Here is a 26,168-nt window from a genome sequence, read left to right on the forward strand (position 1 = left end):
AAAGAGCTTTCACCATAGCCGGCCCCACCCTCTGGAATTCACTGCCTCCCTATCTACGACTTGAGCCCTCCTTACATACCTTCAAAAAAGGCATTAAGACATGGCTCTTCAGGCAAGCCTATCCAGATGTTAATCAAACATAGCCCTCATCCCCCTCTACATCTGCGGCTGGCCTCCTTCCTACTCGCTCCTATCTCACCCACTCTCTTTCTTCTCACCCCGTCTTTACACCCCGTCTGCCTCCGAGGTATTACCCTTCCTTCCAATTTCTCTCTCCGCTTCCCACCCAGTTCCCTTTCTACTGTATTCCATCCGCCATGGAGACGTCCCAAGCAAATAATGTAAATAATGTAAATAAGTATTTCGCCTCTTACTTTGTCATTTAAGAAAACAGTTACAGATATATTGTTTCTCTTACTGTTCATTTATTGTTTAATCCTGTCACTTCTCGCTCGCCAGCCCTTTATCCTTCCAGCTGTTCTTGCCCCTTGCCCCCCCTCCCCTTTTCTCGCCTGCTCCCCTTACCCCTACCATGTTGTAATTTCTGCCTGCTTCAGTTATTTGTAAACCGGCGTGATGTGTCCTACGAATGTCAGTATAGTAAAAGCTTTTAAATAAATAAATAAATAAATAAATAAGGTTTACGCCCGATTCTAGACCTACGTTCCCTCAACAAACACTTACACAAGGAGAGGTTCAAAATGACTTCTCTCAAATCCATTCTTCCATTCCTTCAACCCGGGGACTGGATGTGCTCACTGGACTTGAAAGATGCTTATGCTCACATACCAAAGCACCCCAGTTCCTGGTGTTACCTTTCTTTCCAGGCGGACAATCAACATTTCCAGTACAAAGTTTTTTCATTCGGCCTGGCTTCGGCCCCAGAGTTTTCACCAAATGCGTGGCAGTGGCGTACCTTCGTCGTCAGAAGGTGCAAATCTTTCCCTACCTGGACGATTGGCTCCTAGTAGCATCCAAACCACACCTACTATGGGACAATCTTCTCAAAACGATTTCTTGCCTGGACAGCCTCGGACTCCTCATCAATTACGAGAAGTCGAAACTGGAGCCCACTCGAACTTTACAATTCATAAGAGCCTACATTAATACGATCCAAGACAAGGCTTTCCTACCTCACCCGAGAGCACTAGCTCTCTCTACAATCTCTACGACACTACTTCACAGTGCGATAGTACCAGCTCGTCAAGTGCTCACTGTTCTGGGTCACATGGCGGCAGCCATTTATGTGGTTCCACACACACGCCTTCATATGCGCTGCCTAAAATGGGGTCTCAAACTTCAATGGATTCAATATCTACATCCATTGTCCACGCCCGTTTCCTTGACCACCAGCATGAAACAGGACCTGCAATGGTGGTTTCTCCGACAAACACTTACCTTGGATTCACCACTGAGACCCCTTCGACATCAAGTGGTACATGTGGGCACCAACGACATAGCAAAAACTGAGAGAGAGGTTCTGGAAGCCAAATTTAGGATTTTAGGTAGGAAGCTGAAATCCAGAACCTCCAGGGTGACATTCTCTGAAATGCTTCCTGTTCCACGTGCAGGTCCCCAGAGGCAGGCAGAGCTCCAGAGTTTCAATGCATGGATGAGACGATGGTGCAGGGAAGAGGGATTCAGCTTTGTAAGGAACTGAGGAAACTTTTGGGGAAAGGGGAGACTTTTCCGAAAGGATGGGCTCCACCTTAACCAGAGTGGAACCAAGCTGCTGGCAATAACTTTCAAAAAGGAGATAGAGCAGATTTAAACTAGAACAAGGGGGAAAGCCGACAGTCACTCAGCAGTGCATGGTTCGTAGAAATGTATCCTTGAAGGATACTAATGAAACAGGAGAGTTAGGGCATCCCAACAGAGAGGTTCCATTAAAAGCAAACATAGTTCATTTGCCTATATGTAAAAAATCACCAAAGCTAATGATTTACGAATTATCCCAAACAACTGAAAAGCAGGTTGTTAAAACAAACAAAAAACACACTTTGAAATGTCTGTATGCCAATGGCAGAAGTCTAAGAAGTAAGATGGGAGAGTTAGAGTGTATAGCAGCAAATGATGAGATTGACATAATTGGCATCACAGAGACTTGGTGGAAGGAGGATAACCATTGGGACAGTGCTATATCAAGGTACAAATTATATTGCAATGATAGGGAGGATCAACTTGGTGGGGGTGTGGCACTTTATGTCTGGGAGGGTATAGAGTCCAACAGGATAAAGATCATACAAGAGAGTAAATGCTCAGTAGAATCTATACTGGTAGAAATCCCATGTGTGTTGGGTAAGAGTATAGTGATAGGAGTATACTACCGTCAACCTGGACAAAATGGTCAGATAGATGATGAAATGCTAAGAGAAATCAGGGAAGCAAACCAATTTGGCAGTGTAATAATAATGATGGGAGATTTCAATTACCCCAATATTAACTGGGTAAATGTAACATCAGGACTTGCTAGAGACATAAAGTTCCTGGATGTAATAAATGATTGCTTCATGGAGCAATTGGTTCAGGAACCAACAAGAGAGGGAGCTATTTCAGATTTAATACTTAGTGGAACGCAAGATTTGGTGAGAGAAGTAACGGTGGTGGGGCCACTTGGCAACAGTGATCATAACATGATCAAATTTAAACTAATAACTGGAAGGGGGACAATAAGTAAATCTGCAGCTCTAACACTAAATTTTAAAAAGGGAAACTGATAAAATGAGGAAAATATTTAGAAAAAAACTGAAAGGTGCAGCTGCAAAGGTTAAAAGTGTTCAACAGGCTTGGACATTGTTTAAAAATACAATCCTAGAGGCGCAGTCCATATGTATTCCACGCATTAAGAAAGGTGGAAGGAAGGCAAAACGATTACCGTCATGGTTAAAAGGTGAGGTGAAAGAGGCTATTTTAGCCAAAAAAAAATCCTTCAAAAATTGGAAGAAGGATCCATCTGAAAAAAATAGGATAAAACATAAGCATTGTCAAGGTAAGTGTAAAACATTGATAAGACAGGTGAAGAGAGAATTTAAAATGAAGTTGGCCATAGAGGCAAAAACTCATAATAAAAACCTTTTAAAATATATCCAAAGCAAGAAACCTGTGAGGGAGTCGGTTGGACCATTAGATGACAAAGGGGTTAAAGGGGCTCTTAGGGAAGATAAGGCCATTGCAGAAAGACTAAATGAATTCTTTGCCTCCGTGTTTACTAATGAGGATGTTGGGGAGATACCAGTTCCAGAGATGGTTTTCAGGGGTGATGAGTCAGACGAAATGAACGAAATCACTGTGAACCTGGAAGATGTAGTAGGCCAGATTGACAAACTAACAAGTAGCAAATCACCTGGACCAGATGGTATGCATCCTAGGGTTCTGAAGGAACTCAAAAATGAAATTTCTGATCTATTAGTTAAAATTTGTAACCTATCATTAAAATCATCCATTGTACCTGAAGACAGGAGGGTGGCCAATGTAACCCCAATATTTAAAAAAGGCTCCAGGGGTGATCCAGGTAACTATAGACAGTGTGCCTGACTTGAGTGCCGGGAAAAATAGTGGAAACTATTCTCAAGATCAAAATCATAGTTCATATAGAAAGACATGATTTAATGGGACACAGTCAACATGGATTTACCCAAGGGAAGTCTTGCCTAACAGATCTGCTTCATTTTTTTTGAAGGGGTTAATAAACATGTGGATAAAGGGGAACCGGTAGATGTAGTGTATTTGGATTTTCAGAAGGCTTTTGACAAAGTCCCTCATGAGGGGAAAACTAAAAAGTCATGGGATACGAGGTGATGTCCTTTCGTGGATTACAAACTGGTTAAAAGACAGGAAACAGAGTCTAGGATTAAATGGTCAATTTTCTCAGTGGAAAAGGGTAAACAGTGGAGTGCCTCAGGGATCTGTACTTGGACCGGTGCTTTTCAATATATATATAAATGATCTGGAAAGGAATACGACGAGTGAGGTTATCAAATTTGCGGATGATACAAAATTATTCAGAGTAGTTAAATCACAAGCAGACTCTGATACATTACAGGAGGACCTTGCAAGACTGGAAGATTAGGCATCCAAATGGCAGATGAAATTTAATGTGGACAAGTGCAAGGTGTTGCATATAGGGAAAAATAACCCTTGCTGTAGTTACACGATGTTAGGTTCCATATTAGGAACTACCACCCAGGAAAAGGATCTAGGCATCATAGTGGATAATACTTTAAAATCGTCGCCTCAGTGTGCTGCAGCAGTCAAAAAAGCAAATAGAATGTTAGGAATTATTAGGAAGGGAATGGTTAATAGAACGGAAAATGTCATAATGCCTCTGTATCGCTCCATGGTGAGACCGCACCTTGAATACTGTGTACAATTCTGGTCGCCGCATCTCAAAAAAGATATAGTTGCGATGGAGAAGGTACAGAGAAGGGCAACCAAAATGATAAAGGGGATGGAACAGCTCCCCTATGAGGAAAGGCTGAAGAGGTTAGGGCTGTTCAGCTTGGAAAAGAGACGACTGAGGGGGGATATGATAGAGGTCTTTAAGATCATGAGAGGTCTTGAACGAGTAGATGTGACTCGGTTATTTACACTTTCGAATAATAGAAGGAATAGGGGGCATTCCATGAAGTTAGCAAGTAGCACATTTAAGACTAATCGGAGAAAATTCTTTTTCACTCAACGCACAATAAAGCTCTGGAATTTGTTGCCAGAGGATGTGGTTAGTGCAGTTAGTGTAGCTGGATTCAAAAAAGGTTTGGATAAGTTCTTGGAGGAGAAATCCATTAATGGCTATTAATCAATTTTTCTTAGGGAATCGCCACTGCTATTAATTGCATCAGTAGCATGGGTTCTTCTTAGTGTTTGGGTAATTGCCAGGTTCTTGTGGCCTGGTTTTGGCCTCTGTTGGAAACAGGATGCTGGGCTTGATGGACCCTTGGTCTGACCCAGCATGGCAATTTCTTATGTTCTTACTCACCATGGATGCATCTCCCACAGGATGGGGTCATCTGCAAACGTTACAGACACAAGGTCTATGGACCCCGTTCAAGCGAACACTTCATATCAACCTTCTGGAGCTCAGGGCAGTAAAAAACGCCCTTTGAGCCTTCGAAGATTCCTTACAAGGGAAAATAGTCATGGTGCACACAGACAACCAATTGACCATGTTTTATATAAACAAAGAAGGAGGGTCCGGTTCTTGGAACCTCTGCAAGGAAGCAGTGCAAATGCTGGAATGGGCTCATCAAAGATCTATCTAACTACAGGCAACTTATGTGCCAGGGATACACAATTCCAGAGCGGACAAACTTAGCAAAATTTTTCGTCCACACGAATGGGAACTGAATCCAGAGGTGACTCAGGAACTTTTCGCGACAAGGGTTCTCCCTACAGTCGACCTGTTTGCAAGAGAGAACAACAGGAAACTAGAGAAATTTTGCTCAGTTTACCCAAGCCCCCTTAGGCTCGCCCCAGATGCCTTTCTCATCGATTGGTCACAAGACCTACTCTATGCCTTCCCCCCGATACCACTCATCTCTCGAACAATCCAGAGATGCATCGAGGATCAAGCGGATCTAATCCTAATTGCACCAGCATGTCCTAGTCTACCATGGTACAGTTAACTACTATGACTATCAATCCACAGCCCGATTCCCCTGGGCGACAGTCCACACCTTCTCACCCAGGACAAGGGAACACTGCTACATCCTCTACACTCCTCACTTCACCTCATGGCGTGGAGATTGAAAGGTTCACTTACCAGCATCTAAACATTTCTCCTACTCTTAAGGACATACTGCTGTCCTCTAGAAAACTATCAACCAGACTGGATTACCAGAGAAAGTGGACACGCTACACTTCTTGGTGTACATCACTAGGTGTCGACCCGTTAACTTGCCCACCTGAACGGCTTCTTTCATATCTCCATCTACTGTACAGCAAAGGACTTGCTAAATCCTCGCTATAGCTGCTTATCATACCCCTCTAGATGGAGAGCCTATATCATGTCATACCTTAGTATCCAGGTTTATGAAAGGCGTATTACACCTCCGTCCACCTGTACACAAACCACCAGTACTGTGGGACATTAATACAGTTCTTGAACAGTTGATGCTTTCTCCCTTTGAACCCTTGGAAACTTGTCACCTGCACTACCTTTCCTGGAAGGTGTTTTTTCTGGTTGCTTTAACTTCTGCAAGGAGAGTTAGTGAATTGCAAGCCTTAGTTCACTACCCTCCTTATCTTTCAATTTCACCATGACAAGGTGACCCTACGCACTCACCCTAATTTTCTACCAAAGGTGATCTCCAGTTTCCACATTAACCAGACCATCACCTTGCCTACATTCCATCCTAAACCTCATGCTAACACTAATGAGATGAAATTACACACTTTAGATTGCAAACGTGCACTAGCGTACTACAAAAAACGCACACTTTCACCCAGTCGACCTTCACAACTATTTCTTTCATTCAATCCGAACGCTCCAGGGTGTCCTGTGACAAAAAGAACTTTATCCACTTGGATATCGAACTGTATACAGTTTTGTTATCAACAAAGGTTGCAAACTTTACCTGAAATACCTAAGGCGCATCAGGAGCGTGCCATGGCAGCCTCAATCGCCTCTCTACATCAAGTCCCTATCATAGACATATGTAAAGCGGCGACATGGTCCTCGCTTCACACCTTCACATCCCACTATTGTTTAGATAAACAAATGGCGAATGATGCCCTAGTGGGACGGACTATCCTTCAGAAGAGCACAGATTCCATATAATTACAGCCTTCATAGGAATTGTCCGCTCTGTTTCCACGTATTGAGCAAAAAAAAAAAAGATTATTCCACATTAGCTGGGGACTCCCAGATAGCATGGCTAATTCAGCTGCTTATCTACATGAAAAGAGCAAGTTTGCTTACTGTAAACGGTGTTTTCCGTAGATAGCAGATGAATTAGCCATGCTGACATCCCCCCCCCCCCCCCCCCCCCCAACAGTTCTAGCATACCTTACTCGCTTTGATACTGACTAAGGAGACTGAGATAATCCTGTCAGGATACAGGAGGGAGCACCTAGCTGAAAGACTTTGAGAGACTTAGAGAGCTCCGCCACATAAGACGAAACCAGACAGCATGGCTAATTCATCTGCTATCTACGGAAAACACCGTTTACGGTAAGCAAACTTGCTCTTTATGCAAGTCACAAAGTAGCAATTATGCAATGCTACTTTACATTTCCCAAAGGATTACATTTTTCTCCTAGGACAAGCAGGATGGTAGTCCTCACATATGGGTGACATCATCAGATGGAGCCCTGTCATGGAACACTTTTGTCAAAGTTTCTAGAACTTTGACTAGCACACTGAGCATACCCTGAAGCCAGCAGGGGTCCCCCTTCAGTCTCTTTTTTTCCACGCAGCTCTATGAAAAATTTCTCACAACTTTCCTCACAGAAATATTTGAAGTTTATCTTCTCAAAAAATCCCTCAGTGGGGTCCCCCATTGCAAACTGTTCCCTCCGATGCTCGGTAAGTGTTTTTTCTGGTAGTTGCGGTCGGTTCCCGGCAGCTTACCGCTTCAATGCCTGACGGTCACCAACCGCACGCCCGCCAAAATTTTAACATGGCGACCGTGTTTAGAAAATGTCCCAAATGTCCGAGGACCATGTCCATAACTGGCCCACATGAAGTATGTGTTTTGTGCTTAGCCCCCTCGCACGACGTTCGTTGATGCCCTACTTGTGCACAAATGACCCCCAAAGGCCGTCGCACTCACCTGGACAAAATGGAGCAGTTGTTTGCTTCAAAACAGACTGCTCCATCGATGCCAGTTCAAGTGCCACCGACCGTGGAGGGTCCAATGACCTCGGAGACGATTCGCCAGGAACACCATGGACAGGGTGACCGTCCGTCACCGACTCCATCGAGGACATCAGCTTCATCGTCCTCGGTGCCGGGGAAAGACCGGACCAAGCACAGAGGGAAACATCGACACCGGCACAGACGGGTGACCCCGACCGGTGCCGGCACCAATACTGCAGTGGCATCGACTTCCATCGAGCCGCCTGAGAAGAGGGCCCAGGATGAGGAGCCCCCATACTCCTCTGGACCCAGGACCCCTAGGCGTTTCCCACCGATACCGGTGCTGGGCACTGAGCCTCCACGGGCCCCCGTGGAGGCTCTGGTGATGCATAGCCTGCTTCCTACCCCGATCGCCGTGCCACCCATGCCAGCTTCCCGGGAGGAATTGGACCTCATGGTCCAAGAGGCAGTGCTGAAAGCCTTACGAGGCTTCCAATCGCTGCTGGCATCAGCCCCCATACTGGCCCCAGAACCGGCTCCCTCAATGGTGGCACCGCTTCTCGAGCACCTCGATACGCTGGCATCAAGTCGTCCATCGACACCTCCACAGGTCCCGATTCCCGTACCGGGTTCCTCGGAGGAGGAAGGATCAATTCCCGGCCACGTCCCTCCACGGGAATCGTCGATGCCGGAGCCCATGCCAGGGCCATTGGGGCTACCAGTACCCAAGTGCACCTCATCTGCCCCGATGCCCTCTGCTGGCGCCAATTCCATTAATGCCAAGGCCGCATCCATCAATGCCTTCCTGCCCTCTCAGCTTTGGCATGCTTCCTCCATCGGGAGCTCCACCGGGAGAAGGCGAAAGTCCCTATAATCCATGGGACGATGCATCCTCAGATGATTCATCATGGACATCCGAGGACTTACTCTCAGAGCATTCACTGCCGGAGGAAAGGAAAAGATCTCTTCCAGAAGACCTCTCCTTTGCCAGTTTTGTCAAAGAGATGTCTGAGACTATACCTTTTACACTGTTCATGGAGGAAGATTCTCGCCATAAAATGTTGGAGGTCTTACAATTTGTAGATGCTCCAAAATAAATAATGGCAATACCGGTTCATGAAGTTCTTTTGGACCTCATGCACCGCCTGTGGGAACATCCAGGTACGGTACCCCCTGTCAATAAAAAGACAGATGCTACCTACCTGGTTCAACAAGCCTCAGGTTTTCAAAAGATTCAGCTGCCCCATCATTCTGTAGTTGTGGAATCAGCTCAGAAAAAGGCTAAACGGTCGTGTCCACATTCCTCTGCCCCTCCCGGTAAGGAACAGAAAGCATTGGATGCATTGGGACGAAGGATTTTCCAAGGGTCCATGTTGATATCACGAATTGCAGCATTTCAACTGTACATGACCCAATATAATAGAAATCTCTGGAAATAAGTCCAAGAGATTGCGGAGACACTACCACAGCAACGACAAGAAGCCTGTCCTCCATCCTACAAAAAGGAATGGAAGCAGGTAAACATGAAGTCAGAGCTGCCTACGATTCTTTTGAAACAGCATCCAGAGTATCAGCAGCGAGCATCAGTGCTAGACGCTGAGCCTGGCTTAAGGTCTCAGACCTACGCCCAGAAGTGCAGGACAAACTGGCAGATCTACCCAGTACTGGAGACAGCCTGTTCAGGAATAAGATCCAGGACTCAGTGGCCCAGTTAAAGGACCATCATGAGATCCTGTGCCAGTTGTCAACTATCTCCCTAGATGTTCCCTCCGAGGCCCACAGGGCCACGCGTAGAGAACCCAAGAAACAATTCTACAGGCCACGCAGATATTACCCTCCTGCATCCCGTGCACGACCGGCTTGGGCACCTCAGAGGGGACATGCATGCCAAACTAGAACATCTAGACCACAGCCAGCTCCACAAGCTGGCCCCACGTCTGGATTTTGACTCTTTCCCAGAGAGCAACAGCCATATTCCAGTGGGGGGCCGCCTGTGCCACTTTGCAACAAATTGGCATCCAATCTCCACGGACCATGGGTACTGTCCATCATAAACCACGGTTACTGTCTACATTTTTAAAAAATACCCCTGGACTTCCCACCCAATCCATCCTGGAGTTGATGACCACACAGGAAAACTAGAGTCAGAGCTCTCAACCCTTCTGTCGGTCAGAGCCGTGGAACTGGTTCCACCGAATCAGCAGGGAAAAGGGTTCTACTCCAGATATTTCCTAATTTCAAAAAAGACCTCCAGCCTATTCTGGACCTCCGTGCCTTGAATACCTTCCTTCACAAGGAAAGGTTCAGGATGGTATCCTTGGGCACCATGCTTCCTCTTCTTCAACAAGGGGATTGGCTCTGCTCTCTGGACCTTCAAGACACATATGCCCATATTGAGATCTCTCCTCCTCATCGCAAATATCTGCAATTTGTGGTGGGCCACAATCATTATCAATACAAGGTACTACCATTTGGCCTAGCCTCAGCGCCTCAAGTCTTTACGAAGTGCCTGGAAGTCATGGCTGCGCAGTTACACAGCAGAGGCATATACTTTTTTCCATACCTGGACGACTGGCTTATAAAAAGCCAGTCAAAACAAGGAGCCCTCGACTCCCTCGGGCTCACCATAAGGCTTCTAAACTCGTTGGGATTTCTAATAAACCCAATAGACACCGTCTCATCTTCTCTCCTTTATAGGAGCAGACCTAGATACGACACTGTCCAGAGCATTCTTACCCAACGACCGTGCGCTTACGCTGTCCAACCTTGCCAGCTTTATCTGCCATCGAAAAAGAGCCCTAGCTGGCCAGCTACTAAGGTTGCTCGGCTACATGGCATCAACAGTCCATGTCACCCCTATGGCACGTCTTGCCATGAGAGTGACCCAATGGACTCTGAAATCCCAGTGGCAACAAGCTACTCAGCCTCTGTTGTTCATGGTACACATAACCAGCCAGCTTCGTCTGTCCCTTGCCTGGTGGACCCACAAAGCCAACTTACAGTAGGGTCTTCCTTTCCAACTACCGCCTCCTCAGGTGACCTTAACTACAGATGCATCCAACCTAAGTTGGGGAGCCCACGTCCAAGGCCTTCAAACTCAAGGGACCTGGACAAAAGCCGAAGCGACCCATCAAATCAACTTTCTGGAGCTTCTAGCGAGACTGAAGGGGGACCCCTGCTGGCTGCAGGGTTAGTAGCATGCTGTGTATGCTCAGTGTGCCAGTCAAAGTTCTAGAAATTTTGACAAAAGTGTTCCGTGACAGGGCTTCATCTGTTGATGTCACCCATATGTGAGGACTAACATCCTGCTGTCCTGGGAGAACACCTTGTTACAGGTAAGCAACTCTGCTTTATTTTAAGACATGAACATATATTGGATATATAATAAAAGAAACAAAAAAGGGGTTGAATTAGCAGAAATTTGAAGGAGGGCCTATGTAATTTCGAAAGCTCAAGATGGAATGGCCTGCAAAGAATTTGGTTTTCCCCAGCTATAAGAAATCTGCACCACTTTTCTTCAAAACACCATCTCCTCATTTCTTCTCTTTTCCTCCCATTGGACAGGTTGCACTGCAGCTGCTGGAAACAGCCGTGTCACGTGGTCAGTGGCTGATGCTACAGAACTGCCATCTTTTGGTACAATGGTTGAAAGATTTGGAGAAAGCCTTGGAGGGAATTAGCAAGCCCCATCCAGACTTTCGGCTGTGGCTCACTACTGATCCTATCAGGGGCTTTCCAATTGGGATACTTCAGAAATCCCTGAAGGTAAAATGATACAAAAGCAGCTTTACTCTAATTTCCTCATCCATTATGATTTCTCATCATTGGACACAAAATCAGTGATCTTTGCATAACTTATTATGCTAAGTTCTTCCATTACTTGAGGTATATTAATTTAAAAGCAGATTTAGAGGACAATTTTTAAAATAATTTATGTAGGTATTTATGTATCCACATAAATCAGCAGTCTGAAACTTGTCTTCCCTCAATGCAACTAAAAGTTCGTGCTTTGTTCTGCATCGTGCTTACATTTAGCCACATTGAGAAGAAGCGTTTCCAGGGGCATATTTAGGTCGGATGAGGAAACGTATATGTGTATATTACATTTGCAACTCTACGCACATACTGATCGGTTTTAAAAGCCCTATACGTTTGAGTTGGCTTGGCGCACACTGGGGTAGATTTTCAAACCGCGCGATTTGGCCTACTTTTGCTGGCGCATCAGGCGCAAGCAAAAGAACGCTGGATTTTAGTAGATACGCGCGGAGCCGCGCATATCCGCTAAAATTCGGGATCGGCGCGCAAGGCTATGGATTCTGTATAGCGGGCGCGCGCCGAGCCGCGCAGCCTACCTCCGTTCCCTCCGAGGCCGCTCCGAAATCGGAGCGGCCTCGGAGGGAACTTTCTTTTGCCCTCCCCTCACCTTCCCCTCCCTTCCCCTACCTAACCCACCCGCCCGGCCCTGTCTAAACCCCATCCTTACCTTTGTAAATCCCTGCGCGCCAGCGGGCCGCTAGCACGCCGGGACACGACCTGGGGGCAGGTCCGGAGGATGCGGCCACGCCCCCGGGCCGTAGCCACGCCCCCGTGCCCGCCCCCGGAACGCTCCCGACACGCCCCGAAAACGCCGCACGCTTCGGCCCCGCCCCCAACACGCCCCCTCCGAAAACCCCGGGACTTACGCGAGTCCCGGGGCTCTGCGCGCGCCGGTAGGCCTATGTAAAATAGGCTCACCGGCGAGCAGGGCTCTTAAAATCCGCCCCACTATGTAGATTTTAAAACCTGGGCGGCTAGGTCTGTATCTCCCGGTACGCACATAAATTTTTTCTCCCAGGACAAGCAGGATGGTAGTCCTCAAATATGGGTGACGTCATTAGGAGGAGCCCTATTACAGAACACTGAGCAATCCCAACATCCCATGATCCCTGTGTCCACAGGGGTCTCCCTTCAGTCTCTTTTTTTCTGCGCTGCCATTGCTTCGCGTTTAGGAGTTCTGTGAGATTTTTTTCTTACAACGTTTCCTCATGGAAAAACTTGAAGTTTTACTTCACAAGTAATTTCCCTACATGGGTCTCCCTTCGCGTACATTTTCATCGACGCTCAGTGAGTACTATTCTGTGTTCTCCAGTCGGTTCCTGTCACTTCACTGTCGGTTCCCCCAGGTTACCATTCGTTTTGCGGCCTTCTTTTTTCTCTCCCTATGTCTATCACACTCGGTCCACCCCACGATACCCATGGGTGTCCTTGCTGCAATCTTCCACCGGGTCAATCGGGGCTAGAGGGATCAGGGCGTCCACGGTTCCCATTGATGCCGTGGAGGCCGCCATCGATCCCATCATGGCTACCATTGATGCCGTCAATGCCACCATCGATTCCGTCGAGGCCCCCATCGATCCATCGGGGCCACCATCAATACCGCCATCTTCATTGGTGCCGTCGATGCCGCCCTCGATCCGTCGATGCCGCCCTCGATCCGTCGAGGCCGCCATCGATACAGCCGTCGAGGCTGCCATCAATACAGCCGTCGATGCCATCGACGTCGCCATTGATTCTGTTGATGTCACCATCGATACCGTCGAGCTGCCATCGATGCCTCAGTGCCCTCGACTAACGAAAATTCTCCATACTTTGGGATCTCAACCAGAGTCCCCGTATAATCCTTAGGCAAAAAACAAAACCAGGAGCAGAAGAGGCATGGTGACCATCCGTCACCGATGCCATCCAGGATAGCGGTGGCACCTTCCTCGATGCTGGAGAATGACCGGGCCGAGCACCGTGGGAATCATTGTCACCAGCACGGTGGCGTCTGTCATCGACGCCATCCACGACATTGGTGGCATCTTCCTCAGTGCTGGAGAATGACGGGGCCAAGCACCAAGGGAAACATCGTCACCGCCACGGTAACCGTCCATCACCGTTGCCATCCTGGACATCAGTGGCAGCTTCCTCGGTGCTGGAGAATGACCAGGCCGAGCACCGAGGGGAAACATCGTCGCCGGCACCGAAACCACATCGGCATCGATGTCCATCAAGTCAGTTGCGAAGCGGGCCCAGGTACAAGAGTCTCCATGCTCCTCTGCACCCAGGGCACTAAGGCGTTCCCCACCAACACTGATGCTGGGTTCTGAGCCAGCACAAATCAATGTGGAAGGGCCAGTAATGCCTAGCCTGCCTCCCCCTGTAGCTCCGTTACCTATACCAACTCCAGAGAGGAGCTGGACGTGTTCATCCGCCAGGCTGTCCTCAATGCCTTCTGGAATCTAAAACCTCAATCTATGCTGGCCCCCATACCGGCACCAACACCGGACCCATTGATATTCGCACCATTGCAGCACCGCCTCGCTGCCCTCATCAGCACCCTACTAACGACAGCCTAAGTCATTGACGTCAGCTCGTCCTTCTGAGCCTCCACGGGCCCCTATACCTATCCTGGGATCCTCGAAGGGCGATGGGGACTCTAATCCCACTTCGCCACTGATTCCCTCGAGACCTAAACCAACCTCTTCTCGGAGCCTTCTCCACTAGAAGAATGGAGACGATCCCTCCAAATGACATCCCTTTCGACCTGGTCACTAAAGAGGACCAGAAATTTTCTGGAGGGTCTAGGTCGTAAAATCTTCCGGGGATCCATGTTGGTGTCACATATTGTTGTTTACCAACAATGTTTGACACAACACCAAGGGAACCTCACTGCCATCAACATGAAGTTCGAACAACATGTGATTGCTTCGAAATGTCCTCCCGTTGCCAGCAACAGGACTCAGTTCTAGATGGTGAAACCTGGCTTACGGCCCCTGATTTACACCCCGAAGTCCAAGATAAACTAGCTGATCTGCCATGCACCACAGATCATCTCTTCGTGCACAAGGTCCAGCAGACAGTGGCTCAATTGCAAGACCACCACGAGACCCTGCGACAGCTCTCTACGTTTCTTGCAAATCATCCCTCCTCAGCTAGAAAACCAGCGAAGAGGGATGTTAGAAGGACCTTTTACCGCTCACACGAGTATTATCCAGCTCCCGCATGAGACCAACCAGTCCACTTCAAAAAGCACGTATACGTCAACAACTGATATCCAGATCACACCAGCTCCACCAGTCGGGCAGGCTTCTGGATTTTGAAACCTTGCCAGAGAACAGAACAGTCCATCCTACTAAGGACCAGGGTTCGGGACACTGTTCCCCAGACACAGCAAGGCAGAGGATTTTAATCCCTCTATTTCCTACTTCCAAGGAAAACAGGCAACCTCCACCTATACTGGACCTCAGAAATCTCAACAGATTTCTTCAGAAAGAAAAGGAGGTTGACTCTATTCTCATGACGTTCAATACGCTTCATAGTGAGCCAACAGCATTTTCAATACCAAGTTCTACCATTCGAGCTAGCTTAGACACCTCGTGTATTACACCAAATGCCTAGCAGTGATTGCCGCTTATCTACAAAAAAACAGCATTCACATGTTTCCTTACCTGGACGACTGCCTAATAAGGAATCAATCCAAACAAGGAGCTCTAAATTCTTTAAGACTCACTAGAAATCTACTAAATTTGCTGGGATTTCTGATCAACTACCATAAATCCCATATGGATCTGTCTCACCTCCTTGCCTCCATCTGAGCAGATCTGGGCATTACAGTCCAAAAGGCCTTCCTGCCCAACAACTGCGCAGACATCTTATCATACTGTCCACATCTCTGCACGCATGCATCATAGCCTCTGCCCATCAATTCTTCCCATTGCTGGGCGACATGGCTTTCACGGTCCACGTCACTCCTAGGGCCAGACTAGCCATGGGAAAAACTCAGTGCACTTTAAAATTCAGTGGCTCGAAACCGTTTAACCACTTTCATCCCTGATCCATGTCACCGATCCAGTAACCAACTCCTCAGATGACCTTGGCCATGGTTGCATCCAACATGGATTGGGGAGCTCGTATTAACAACCTCCAAACCCAAGATGTGTAGACTCCGCTCGATGAACAGTCTCACATCAACTTCCTAGAGCTTCGAGCCATATGTTATGCCCTATATGCCTTCAAACACTGCTTCTCACACAAAACTGTATGGATACAGACAGACAACATAATGGCAATGTGGTACTTGAACAATCAGGGATGCACAGGCTCTTATCGGCTCTGCCAGGAAGCCGCGCAGATCTGAGCCTGGGCCATTGCACACTCCATGCATCTCCAGGCCACTTATCTAACAGGCATACCCAACATACTAGTAGACCATCGCAATCGATGTCTCCATCCCCACAAGTAGTCTCTGAATCCATGTTTAGCGAGCAAAATCTTCTAGCGCTGAGGTCAACCAACCATCGACCTCTTTGCGTCCGAATTGAACCACAAGGTGGACAGATTCTGTTCCCTACACAAGCAACGAAACGCGTTAGCCATGGACGCCTTTGCTCACTCCTGGAACAAAGGCCTCCTGCATAAGTCTCTGATACCGCTCATAGCCAAAAAAAATCTCATGAAGCTACAGCAGGACAAGGGTTTAATGATTCTCATACCCCAGTACTGACCTCGACAAGTATGCTTCCCCATACTTCTCGATCTATCCAGGAACCAATTCGCCTGTCGACAGCTCAATCTCACAACACACAATCACGGCAACTTATACCATCCGAACCTTCAAATCTTTTCACTAATGTTTTTCAGGTACTTGTAGCTTCACAAAAACCTTCTACACGTAAATCTTACCATTTAAAATGGACAGGATTTACCAAATGGTGTACACAAAAGGTATTGGCTCCTTTTCCTGCCCCACTCCATCTCTATTAGGCTATATAGGGTACCTTTCGGATACTGGTCTCCAAACATCCTCTGCCCAGGTACACCTCAGTGCATTTCAGCGTACCACCAGGGAGTAGGGGATGCCCTACAATCGGTTACGGAATGGGACCTAAGTGTAATGCTCACAAGGCTCATGCATTCCCCGTTTGAGCCTTTGCTTTCTTATGACATTAAAAATTCTAACATGGAAAATTCTTTTCTTCGTAGCCATTACATCTGCTCAAAGGGTCAGTGAGTTACAAGCCCTTGTTGCATACTCACCCTACACTAAGTTCCTCTGTGATCGAATGGTCCTCCGTACTCACCCTAAATTTCCTCCTAAGGTGAACACAGTCTCTCCTCTTACTCAGTCTATAGTCTGCCCACTCTTTTCCCAAGGCCTCACTCTCACCAGGGCGAGAGGTTTTTGCACACCTTGGACTGTACGCGTGCCCTTGCATTCTATCTAGAACGCATTGTAGTCCATAGGAAATCCACCCAACTCTTTATTTCTTTTGACAAAACAAGCTGGGAGTTGCAGTGGGCAAACAAACTCTCTCCAACTGGCTAGCAGACTGTATCGAATTCTGCTATGAAAAAGCAGGCCTTCCTCTCCAGGGGTGAGTGCAGGCACATTTTGTAAGGGCCATGGCAACGTCGGTAGCACACTATCTTTCAGTACCAATTGCCGACATCTGCTAGGCTGCAACATTAGAGATGTGAATCGTGTCCTCGATCGTCTTAACGATCGATTTCGGCTGGGAGGGGGAGGGAATCGTATTGTTGCCGTTTGGGTGTTTAAAATATCGTGAAAATCGTTAAAATCGTGAGCCGGCCATACGCGTATGGCCGGCGCCATACGTGTCGACTGCAGGAGGTCTTTCAGTGGGGGTTCCGGACCCCGGCTGAACGACCTCCTGCAGTCGATCTCCTGCCGGCGCCATTTTCCGTACGGAAAACGATTCGCGGCAGGAGATCGCTCCCGGACCCCCGCTGGACCCCCAGGGACTTTTGGCCAGCTTGGGGGGGTCTCCTGACCCCCACAAGACTTGCCAAAAGTCCAGCGGGGGTCCGGAACGACCTCCTGCAGTCGAATCGTGTTGGTCTATGGCCGCCGCCATTTTGCAGCCGCCATTTTGCAAAATGGCGCCGGCTGAAGACAACACAATTCAATTGCAGGAGCCCGTTCCGGACCGCCGCTGGACCCCCAGGTAATTTAAGGCATTTGGGGGGGGTTCGGGAGGGTGGGGGATTTAATTTAAAGGGTCGGGGTGGGTTTTAGGGGGTTTTAGTGTGCCGGTTTTCCTGCCATTGGTTTAGGGCAAGTAAGTAAGTTCCTGCCCTCCCCCTTCCCCCGATTTACGATTTTTTAACGATAAATCGGGGGAATTGGTATTGTATCGTGGCCCTAACGATTTTTGACGATTTAAAATATATCGGACGATATTTTAAATCGTCAAAAAACGATTCACATCCCTATGCAACATGGAGTTCTCTTCACACATTTGCAGCCCACTACTGCTTAGATAAGGACGGCATTCAAGACTCAGCCTTTGGACAATCTGTCTTGAAAAATGTTTTTCCAGTATAATGCCCAACTCCTTCCATAACCACCTGCTGTGATTTCAGGCTGCCTCATCATTGCCAATAGCACCCCAATTATTATGCCTGTTGCACAAGTTGTCTGCTATTGGCCTGTTGTAATATGAGTCAGCCTGTAGCTTGCTAATCACCCATGTGTGAGGACTACCATCCTGCTTGTCCTGGGAGAAAGCAGAGTTGCTTACCTGTAAAAGGTGTTCTCCCAGGACAGCAGGATGAAGTCCTCACGAAACCCACCCGCCACCCCGCGGAGTTGGGTCCGCTTACGTTTTGTTATTTTATTTTTCGCTCGCACTTTTTTGCTACAAACGAGACTGAAGGGAGACCCCTGTGGACACAGGGATTATAGCATGCTGGGCATACTCAGTGTGCCAGTCAAAGTTTCTAGAAACTTTGTCAAAAGTGTTCTGTAATAGGGCTCCGCCTAATGACGTCATCCATATGTGAGGACTACATCCTGCTGTCCTAGGAGAACCCCTATTACAGGTAAGCAACTCTGCTTTCTCACCAAAAACGGCAGGGCATGGGCATGGTCTGGGTGGGGCATGAACGGGACATGGGCAGGCTGGAACTGCACCATGAAGTCTGCACGTATCTTTACTTCTGCTATGGATGGCGTGTAAGTCATGTAACAAAAAAAACTAGGCTAGTGAGCAGGGTTTTAAGGCTCAGGGCTAATAGGGTAAAAGGGAGGTACGTTAGCTAGGGGGTTTAGGAAGTCCTCTCCTTTACTGGGCCAAATTGGAAACAAACTGGGGAAACAGGTAATTGTGTCAGCATGCATAGCTACTAAAATTCCCCCACTTTCGCACTCGAGGGTCCTCATGCATGCGGATGCGTTCGTCAATATAAAATTGTGCGCACATTTATGTACGTATAGCCTATTTTATAACATGTATGTGTGTGTTATAAAATCGCTACATCCAGGAGTGCACACCGGGAAACACACGCACATGTATGCCCGCGCGCATGTCTTAAATTTTACTTCATAATTTTCTGGCAAAAATCTACCTCAGTAAAAGCAGGTAGAAGTGAACGCACGTCCTTGTACCCATGGTAAGTTTCACAGCCTTGAGAATTGATGCAAAGCCCATGAGTAAAAATTACATGTGGTCTTTGTCCAGTACAGACAGTTTGAAAATAGTTTCCATAGAAAAGGTCTCTGAATCTTGCTTTTGTACTCATGGATCTGCAAGGTCATTTTCAAAGGGAAACTCCTGCCGATGTGCATAACGCAGGTACAGTGTATGCACTGGAAAGTCTGCACAGAGATTTGATTATGCAATTTTTGCATGGACTTTGCCTCCCCCAAACAGTCCCTGAACCATTTTTTGTGTGTTTCGTGGACAGCACACATACTTCTCCCACAATGGGGAGGTGGAGGGCAATAATTAAACCCCCCTTTTTGTGTGGGTAAATACAGTTGTATTGGTCCCATAGTTCATAGTATTTGCTTTTTATAAAGTAGCAATAAGTGAACTGATCTTTCTCTGATTTACTGCTTTTAAATTTTGGCATGAACTTCAGGTGAGGTTTGCCAGAGGTAGTTTGTCTTCTTGTCCTGTACAATTTGAGGGAGAAATATTCCAAAACCTCTTGTGCAGACTTTGTCGTTCTTGTCAGGATCTGAAAGAGTCTGTACATTTTACAATTGCAGTGAATTTAGTGTGTTATGTGTTCTGCCTTTTATTTTACACAACTATACACCATATAAAAAGAAAAGTGAAGCTACTAAAGTTGTGATTTTAGGAAATAAACATTCAATTTCCATTGCTTCAAGCACCAGCTTAAAGTGTATGCCCTCTGGGGCAGAGAAATGCCTATGGTACCTGAATAAAACTTGCCCGGAGCATGAACTAAATCTAAATATATACATGAGTAAAATAATGTAATAAGAAAACACTAAAGTGAATTTCTTGATTTCTCAAGCTCCCTTCCAGCTCTTTAATTCAGCGATTCTGTGAGAACATTTGACTTACCTTATTAGACCCCCTCTTGTAATGTTTACTCTGTTCATTCTGGCAGGTTGTGACAGAACCACCGAATGGTCTGAAGCTGAATATGAGGGCAACCTACTTCAAAATCTCGGTTGACGCACTTGATGATTGTCCTCACCCAGCTTTTAAATCATTGGTCTATGTCCTTGCCTTTTTCCATGCAGTGGTCCAAGAGAGAAGGAAATTTGGAAAGATTGGTTGGAATGTGCCATATGATTTCAATGAATCAGATTTTCAGGTATAGAAGTCAGGCCTAATACAATATATATGTGCTCAGCAACTATTACAAAACCCAACAACAGATTTTCAGGAACAGTTATATGCATTTATTTATTTGTCTTTAAAACTGTAATTACCCCTTGGAATGGGATGAAATTTTTTTCTAACAAATTAGCTGTAACTGATATTACAGGATTTTCTGTTTTCATGCTAGTTGATGATTTCACTAAGCACCTCTGACAGATATAAAAAACAGCTTGAAACAGATGCCATGGGATCTCACTGAAAGTGTTATATAACATAACATAGTAAATGACGGCAGATAAAGACCAAAATGGTCCATCCAGTCTGCTCATCAAGGTGTTTCGGGGTGTAACCTCCATTCTGCATAGGTTACCCCGTGCAAGTTCTGTTTAGGGTTATAACTGTCTCCATGCAGATTGCCCCAGTGCAAGTTCTGTTTAGAGTTATAACTGCTGATCAGTGCAGATCCCCATACTGTAATGGTGTTAGCCCTTAAAATAATGTTTTCAAGTCCTAATGAAGTTTCATTATAGAGTAATTTCTCGTGTACTAGTATCACAACCATAGCTTTGTCCAGGTATCATCCACATAATATTGTTTGGCCTTTGGCCTTGGAGAGGTGCATCATTCCTCCAGGAACCTGCAGAAAAAATAGGTATTCCCTGCTCTCTGTATTACTCCAGTTATGTGTCTCGTGTGTTAAAATCGGCCTGTTTCTATTATCCTGTAGTGTTACATCAGCTCCAAAGAAAATAATAGAAGATTGGAAGAACTTGCCCATTTCCTGGGCAGGTAGAGTTAATGTAATTAAAATGATTGTTCCTTTTGCTCTGCAATTTCTTATCATCTGTGCTCTTTCATTTGGATAGTAAAATATCTAGTTTTATTTGGAATTATAGGCCCCCTTATCAAGTTTAATTAATTATTATTGACCAAATCAGATGGTAGCTGTCCCCAATTTAAAATATTACTACAATTTGAGAGTACTGTGTATAAGAGGCTGGCTAGGAGCAGATACTCCTTTGTCCTGAGTTCCTCTAAAAAACATCAGGCTCAAAATTACAGTTTAGCAGTTTGTTGTATACCCTGGTTTATAATCTGGAAGTTAGAGGAATAATCCTTTTATAACACACACTTACAGTATGGCAAAATTTTAAATTTCACTTCAGCCTTGTCACTTCTCTATGAAATCCATGTTCTCTGTATGTACCCAGATAAGTCCAGACTCCTGGGTTTTGCCTCCCTTCCTGCAAATGGAGACATAGAAAGGTTCATTGCCACTGCCACATCACCCAAGGTGCTACCTGCAGTCCCTCAGTATTTCTCCGTCTCCAGCAGATAGTGGAGGTGCAAAACCTGCGGTCAGACTAATTTAAAAAAAAAGAATTGGACTATTTGAGATTGCCTCCCAGGGTGTTGCTAGATCCTGGTTAGACCATCCTCTTGTTTTTTTTGAGGCAGACGAGCAGGGGATTGGGGACTCTTTATTGCTCAGTCCTTGAGCATCGGTAGAGGCAGAAAACTGGTGGTCCCAATTCCCTAACCCTCAGGAGGACAGATAGAGCCTGCAGCCAGTCTTCATTTTGCAGGGAAGTGTTCTTTAGTTACTCTTTGTAGATTTATCAGCTTTATTAAAGTTTGTTAAAAAAAAGAACAAAAGTGACAAGCAGTGTGTGCGCTTGACTGTGGGCTGGCAGAGGAACCTGTTCCTCTTGAGAGGTTCAAGCAGCTCTCCTTTTTTCTTCCCGATCCTCCAGCAGCTGTTAGTGGTCACGGTCCCAGCGCCCTGGTGACGTGCTGCGTGGTTTGAGCTGCATGATCTGTGGTGACACGCATGCTCGTCTTTCCTGCAAAGGCCATTGCTCCCAGTGCTTCTCCAGGGGAGAGGGCACCTTGGGAATGGTCGCAGCAGATTTGGTTAGGTGGCACAAGCCTGGAAGGCTTTCTGGTGTGTTGCAAACTATGGAGGACCCCTTCCCAGTAAGTACGGGAATGGCAGCCATTTTGTCCACATTTGCGTCTGCTTCACGGGCTGCAGAGGGGGAGGAGGATTTCCCTCCTCCTCTATCCCCAATTGATAAGGGGAGGCCAGTAGGCTCAGGGAGTTCAGTCAGAAGGTGAGGAGGACCTCCTGGAGGAGGCTTTGGACGACTCTTCTAATTTTTCCTCTGACTTTGGCCTATTGCTACACAGGACTTACATGGCCAGAAAATCCACAGGGCGACACCCGGCTGAGCAGGGGGTGTCAGTTTGTCTGTGGCTGGAGAAGAGAGCTAGATCCTCACGGGCTGCGAGGGATCAGCAAGTCCCAGGGATGCCCGTATTGGTAAGCCCAGCAGATAACATCTCTGATGTTTGAGAGGCTGAATATCTGTGGGCGCAGGACCAGCAGGATGCAGATCCAGCTATGGTGGACCAGGACCCAGAAGAAATGCTGGGGAAGGCCCTGGCTGTAGAGGGGTATGATCTAAAGCTGGTTCGGCTGTTCCACAAGGAGGACTTGAGTCCCCTGATACCTCTTGTTCTGGAAGAATTGGGGGTGAAGGTTCCACGAGAGGAGTCATATCAGGAAAACGTAGACCCAGTCATGGATGGCCTACCGGATCCGGCGAAGGCTTTTCCTTTCCATAAGTCGGTCAAAAAGTTGGTATTCAGGGAGTGGGATACTCCTGAGACTGGCTTGAAGGTTAGCAGAGCGATGGAAAGTTATATCTTTTGCTTGAGGATAAGCTTGAGCTCCTGAAGGTTCTAAAGGTGGATGCCTTGGTTTCAACTTTCACTAAGAAAGCGTCCATTCCGGTGGCTGGTTTTACAGTGCTAAAGGACCTGCAGGATAGGAAGCTTGAAGTTCATCTTAAGAAGATTTTTGACATGTCTGCCCTTGGCATATGTGCGGCGATGTGCAGTAGTTTTATGCTGAGGGCAGGTCTGCGCTGAGTGCAGCTGTTGCAGACAGACAAGGCCATGTCTGACTCAGAGGAAAAGCAGGCAGAGCGGCTGGAGGCTGTGGTGGCCTATGGAATCAATGTGTTATATGACCTCATTAGGACTTCTTCCAGAGCAATGATATCTGTGGTTTCAGCCAGGAAGACTCTTCTGGTTGACACAAATACAAAACGCCTTATCTGTATCACATAAGTATAAAGCTCTGGTGAAAGAGATTGATGTGGTATCTGAAAAGAAAAAAGAAATCCAATGCATACAGAAATTCCAAAATACAATCAATAACCAAAGAAGAAAGCTTATTATGCTGGGTGACTCTATCATCAGAGGCACTAATTTGGGAACTCTTCTAGAGGGAAACACTACAGTTAAATGCCTCCCAGGAACTCTTCTAGAGGGAAACACTACAGTTAAATGCCTCCCAGGATCATCGGCTGGCAGAAATGCCTTTCAGATAGTCAGAATGATCCAAGAAGAAAGCAAAAACTCTAAAGCTGTGGTTCACGGAATCTCATGATTGGGATAAGGCAATACCGGGCTATAACTTATTAAGGGTCCACACCCCTTCACTCAAAATTGCTCACCTCACAAACACCAGAGCGAGAGCCTTCTCCATCGCCGGCCCCACCCTTTGGAACTCCCTCCCCACCGAGCTCCGACTAGAACCCTCACTTAATCAATTCAAAAAAGGAATCAAGACCTGGTTATTTAAACAGGCCTATCCCAATGCCTCTCAACCCTAGCATTTGACTTCTCCACAACACTCATTATTTCTCTCTCCCTAGTACAGTGTCCCCCCGCCCTCCTACACACCCTCCCTCCCTCACCACCCCATCCATTTTATGGCTTCCTGATATTCAGTCACCACCTCTCCTTCCCATCGCCATCCCCTGCCCCCTTGTACAGTTCCTACCCCACCCCGCCTCCCCTGTGCGCTTCATCCCCCACCCCCGCGCTACCCCCCACTTTGTCGTCTCTTGTATATAATTAATTTATGTCCAACCTGGTTAACCACATGTAATCTCATTTAATAACTGTGGCGCCCGTTGGCTCTACAGTAAAGTTGTCACCTTTTAACTTCCTATCCTTCCTCCATCTATCATTGTAATTTCCTTTCTCAGTTGTCTGTAAACCGACATGATGTTTTTTTTACGAATGCCGGTATATAAAAGTTATAAATAAATAAATAAATAAAGGAAGGACAGAGAGGACAGGAAAGGGGGAGGAGTGGCTCTTTATGTCAGAAACAATATCCAACATCTGAGCTGCAAGGAAGATGGGGCAAAGAAGAAGCACTATGGGCCAACCTAAAAAAAAAGATGATGAGGCTTCCATTTCTATTGGAGTGGTTTACAGGCCTCCAAATGAAATGGAAAAGCTTGACAAAGATCTAGTTGAAGACATCCAAAAGATGGGAAAGAAAGGAGAAGTGGTGATTGTTGGAGATGTTAATCTGCCTGATGTAAACTGGAGAATCCCTTCTGCAGAATCTAACAGTAGTAGAGGGATAGTGGGTGCCCTGCAAGGGGCTCTGTTCAAACAAATGGTAATGGAACCCATGAGGGAGGGAGCTATACTTGACTTAGTTCTCACTAATGGAGATAATGTTTCTAATGTCCAGGTGGGTGCCCACCTCAGCACCAGTGATCATCATACAGTATGGTTTCATATCACAAATAGGATACGGAGAAGTTTTGCAGTTCAAAAACACGGACTTTGATAAAATGGGGAAGTACCTGGAGGAAGAATTAGAAGGCTGGGAGAACGAGAGAGATGTGGAACAACACTGGACCAAATTAAAAGGAGCAATTACCAAGCAACTAATCTATATGTTAGAAAAGTAAAGAAAAGCAAGAGAAAAATGAAACCTATCTGGTTCTCAAAGGAGGTGGCTGACAAAATAAAAACTAAAAGAATAGCGTTCAAGAAATATAAAGAATCCCAAAGAGAGGAACACAAGGAAGAATATCTGGTGGAACTGAGGGAGATGAAAAAAGAAATCAAGAAAGCGAAAATTCAAGCAGAAGAAAGGATTGCCAAAGAGGTAAAGCATGGTGACAAAACAAGCCTTTCCCGAATCCAGTACCCAAGGAGAAACCCTACGGCAAGCGAGACCTACAGAATCCACCATCCATTGAGAGACCTTCGGTACTATGTAAATAATTACCACAAAGAGACTTTACTGCAAAATGTAAATAATCTACCTCTGTAAAGTTTATATTTATTCCTTTCTTTTCTTGTCTCCTTCATTTCCCAGTTTCAATGACCTTGTTATATTGTAACTTTTTGCCTCTTCTGCACTGGTTAAAAGAACAAAGTTATTACACACCCCTGTTATTTGTAAACCGGCATGATATGATTGTATCATGAATGCTGGTATAGAAAAGCCTTAAATAAATAAATAAATACATAAATAAATAAATAAATAAAACATTTTTCAGATACTTCAGTGAAAGGAGAAAAGTACAAAGTGGTATTCTGCAATTGAAAGGTGAAAAGGATCAATGGGTGGAGACAGATGAAGAAATGGAAGAAATATTAAATGAATACTTCAGTTCAGTATTCATTAAAGAAGACCCCGGAGAAGGACCGACAAGAAACTGGAGGGAAGCGGAATGGATGAAACTCCGTTTACGGAAGAGAATGTATGGGAAGAGCTAGGAAAACTGAAGGTGGACAAAGCCATGGGGCCTGATGAGGTTCATCCCAGGATACTGAGGGAGCTCAGAGATGTGCTGGCAGCTCTGTGTGTGACCTGTTCAGTAGCTCCCTGGAAACGGGAGTGGTGCCAAGTGATTGGAAAAGAGAGACGG

General features: G+C 46.3%; 1 protein-coding gene across 1 annotated transcript in view; it reads left to right on the forward strand.

Annotated features, from left to right (window-relative positions):
• DNAH10 (dynein axonemal heavy chain 10) overlaps positions 1-26,168 on the forward strand; it is a 952,322-nt gene that overhangs the window by 854,290 nt on the left and 71,864 nt on the right. Inside the window, 2 exon segments of the mRNA XM_029571350.1 lie at positions 11,360-11,560; positions 20,198-20,407. Coding sequence (XP_029427210.1) covers positions 11,360-11,560; positions 20,198-20,407 — 411 coding nt within the window.

The sequence above is a fragment of the Rhinatrema bivittatum genome, chromosome 11, assembly GCF_901001135.1.
Source record: "Rhinatrema bivittatum chromosome 11, aRhiBiv1.1, whole genome shotgun sequence".
Classification (NCBI taxonomy): Eukaryota; Metazoa; Chordata; class Amphibia; order Gymnophiona; family Rhinatrematidae; genus Rhinatrema; species Rhinatrema bivittatum.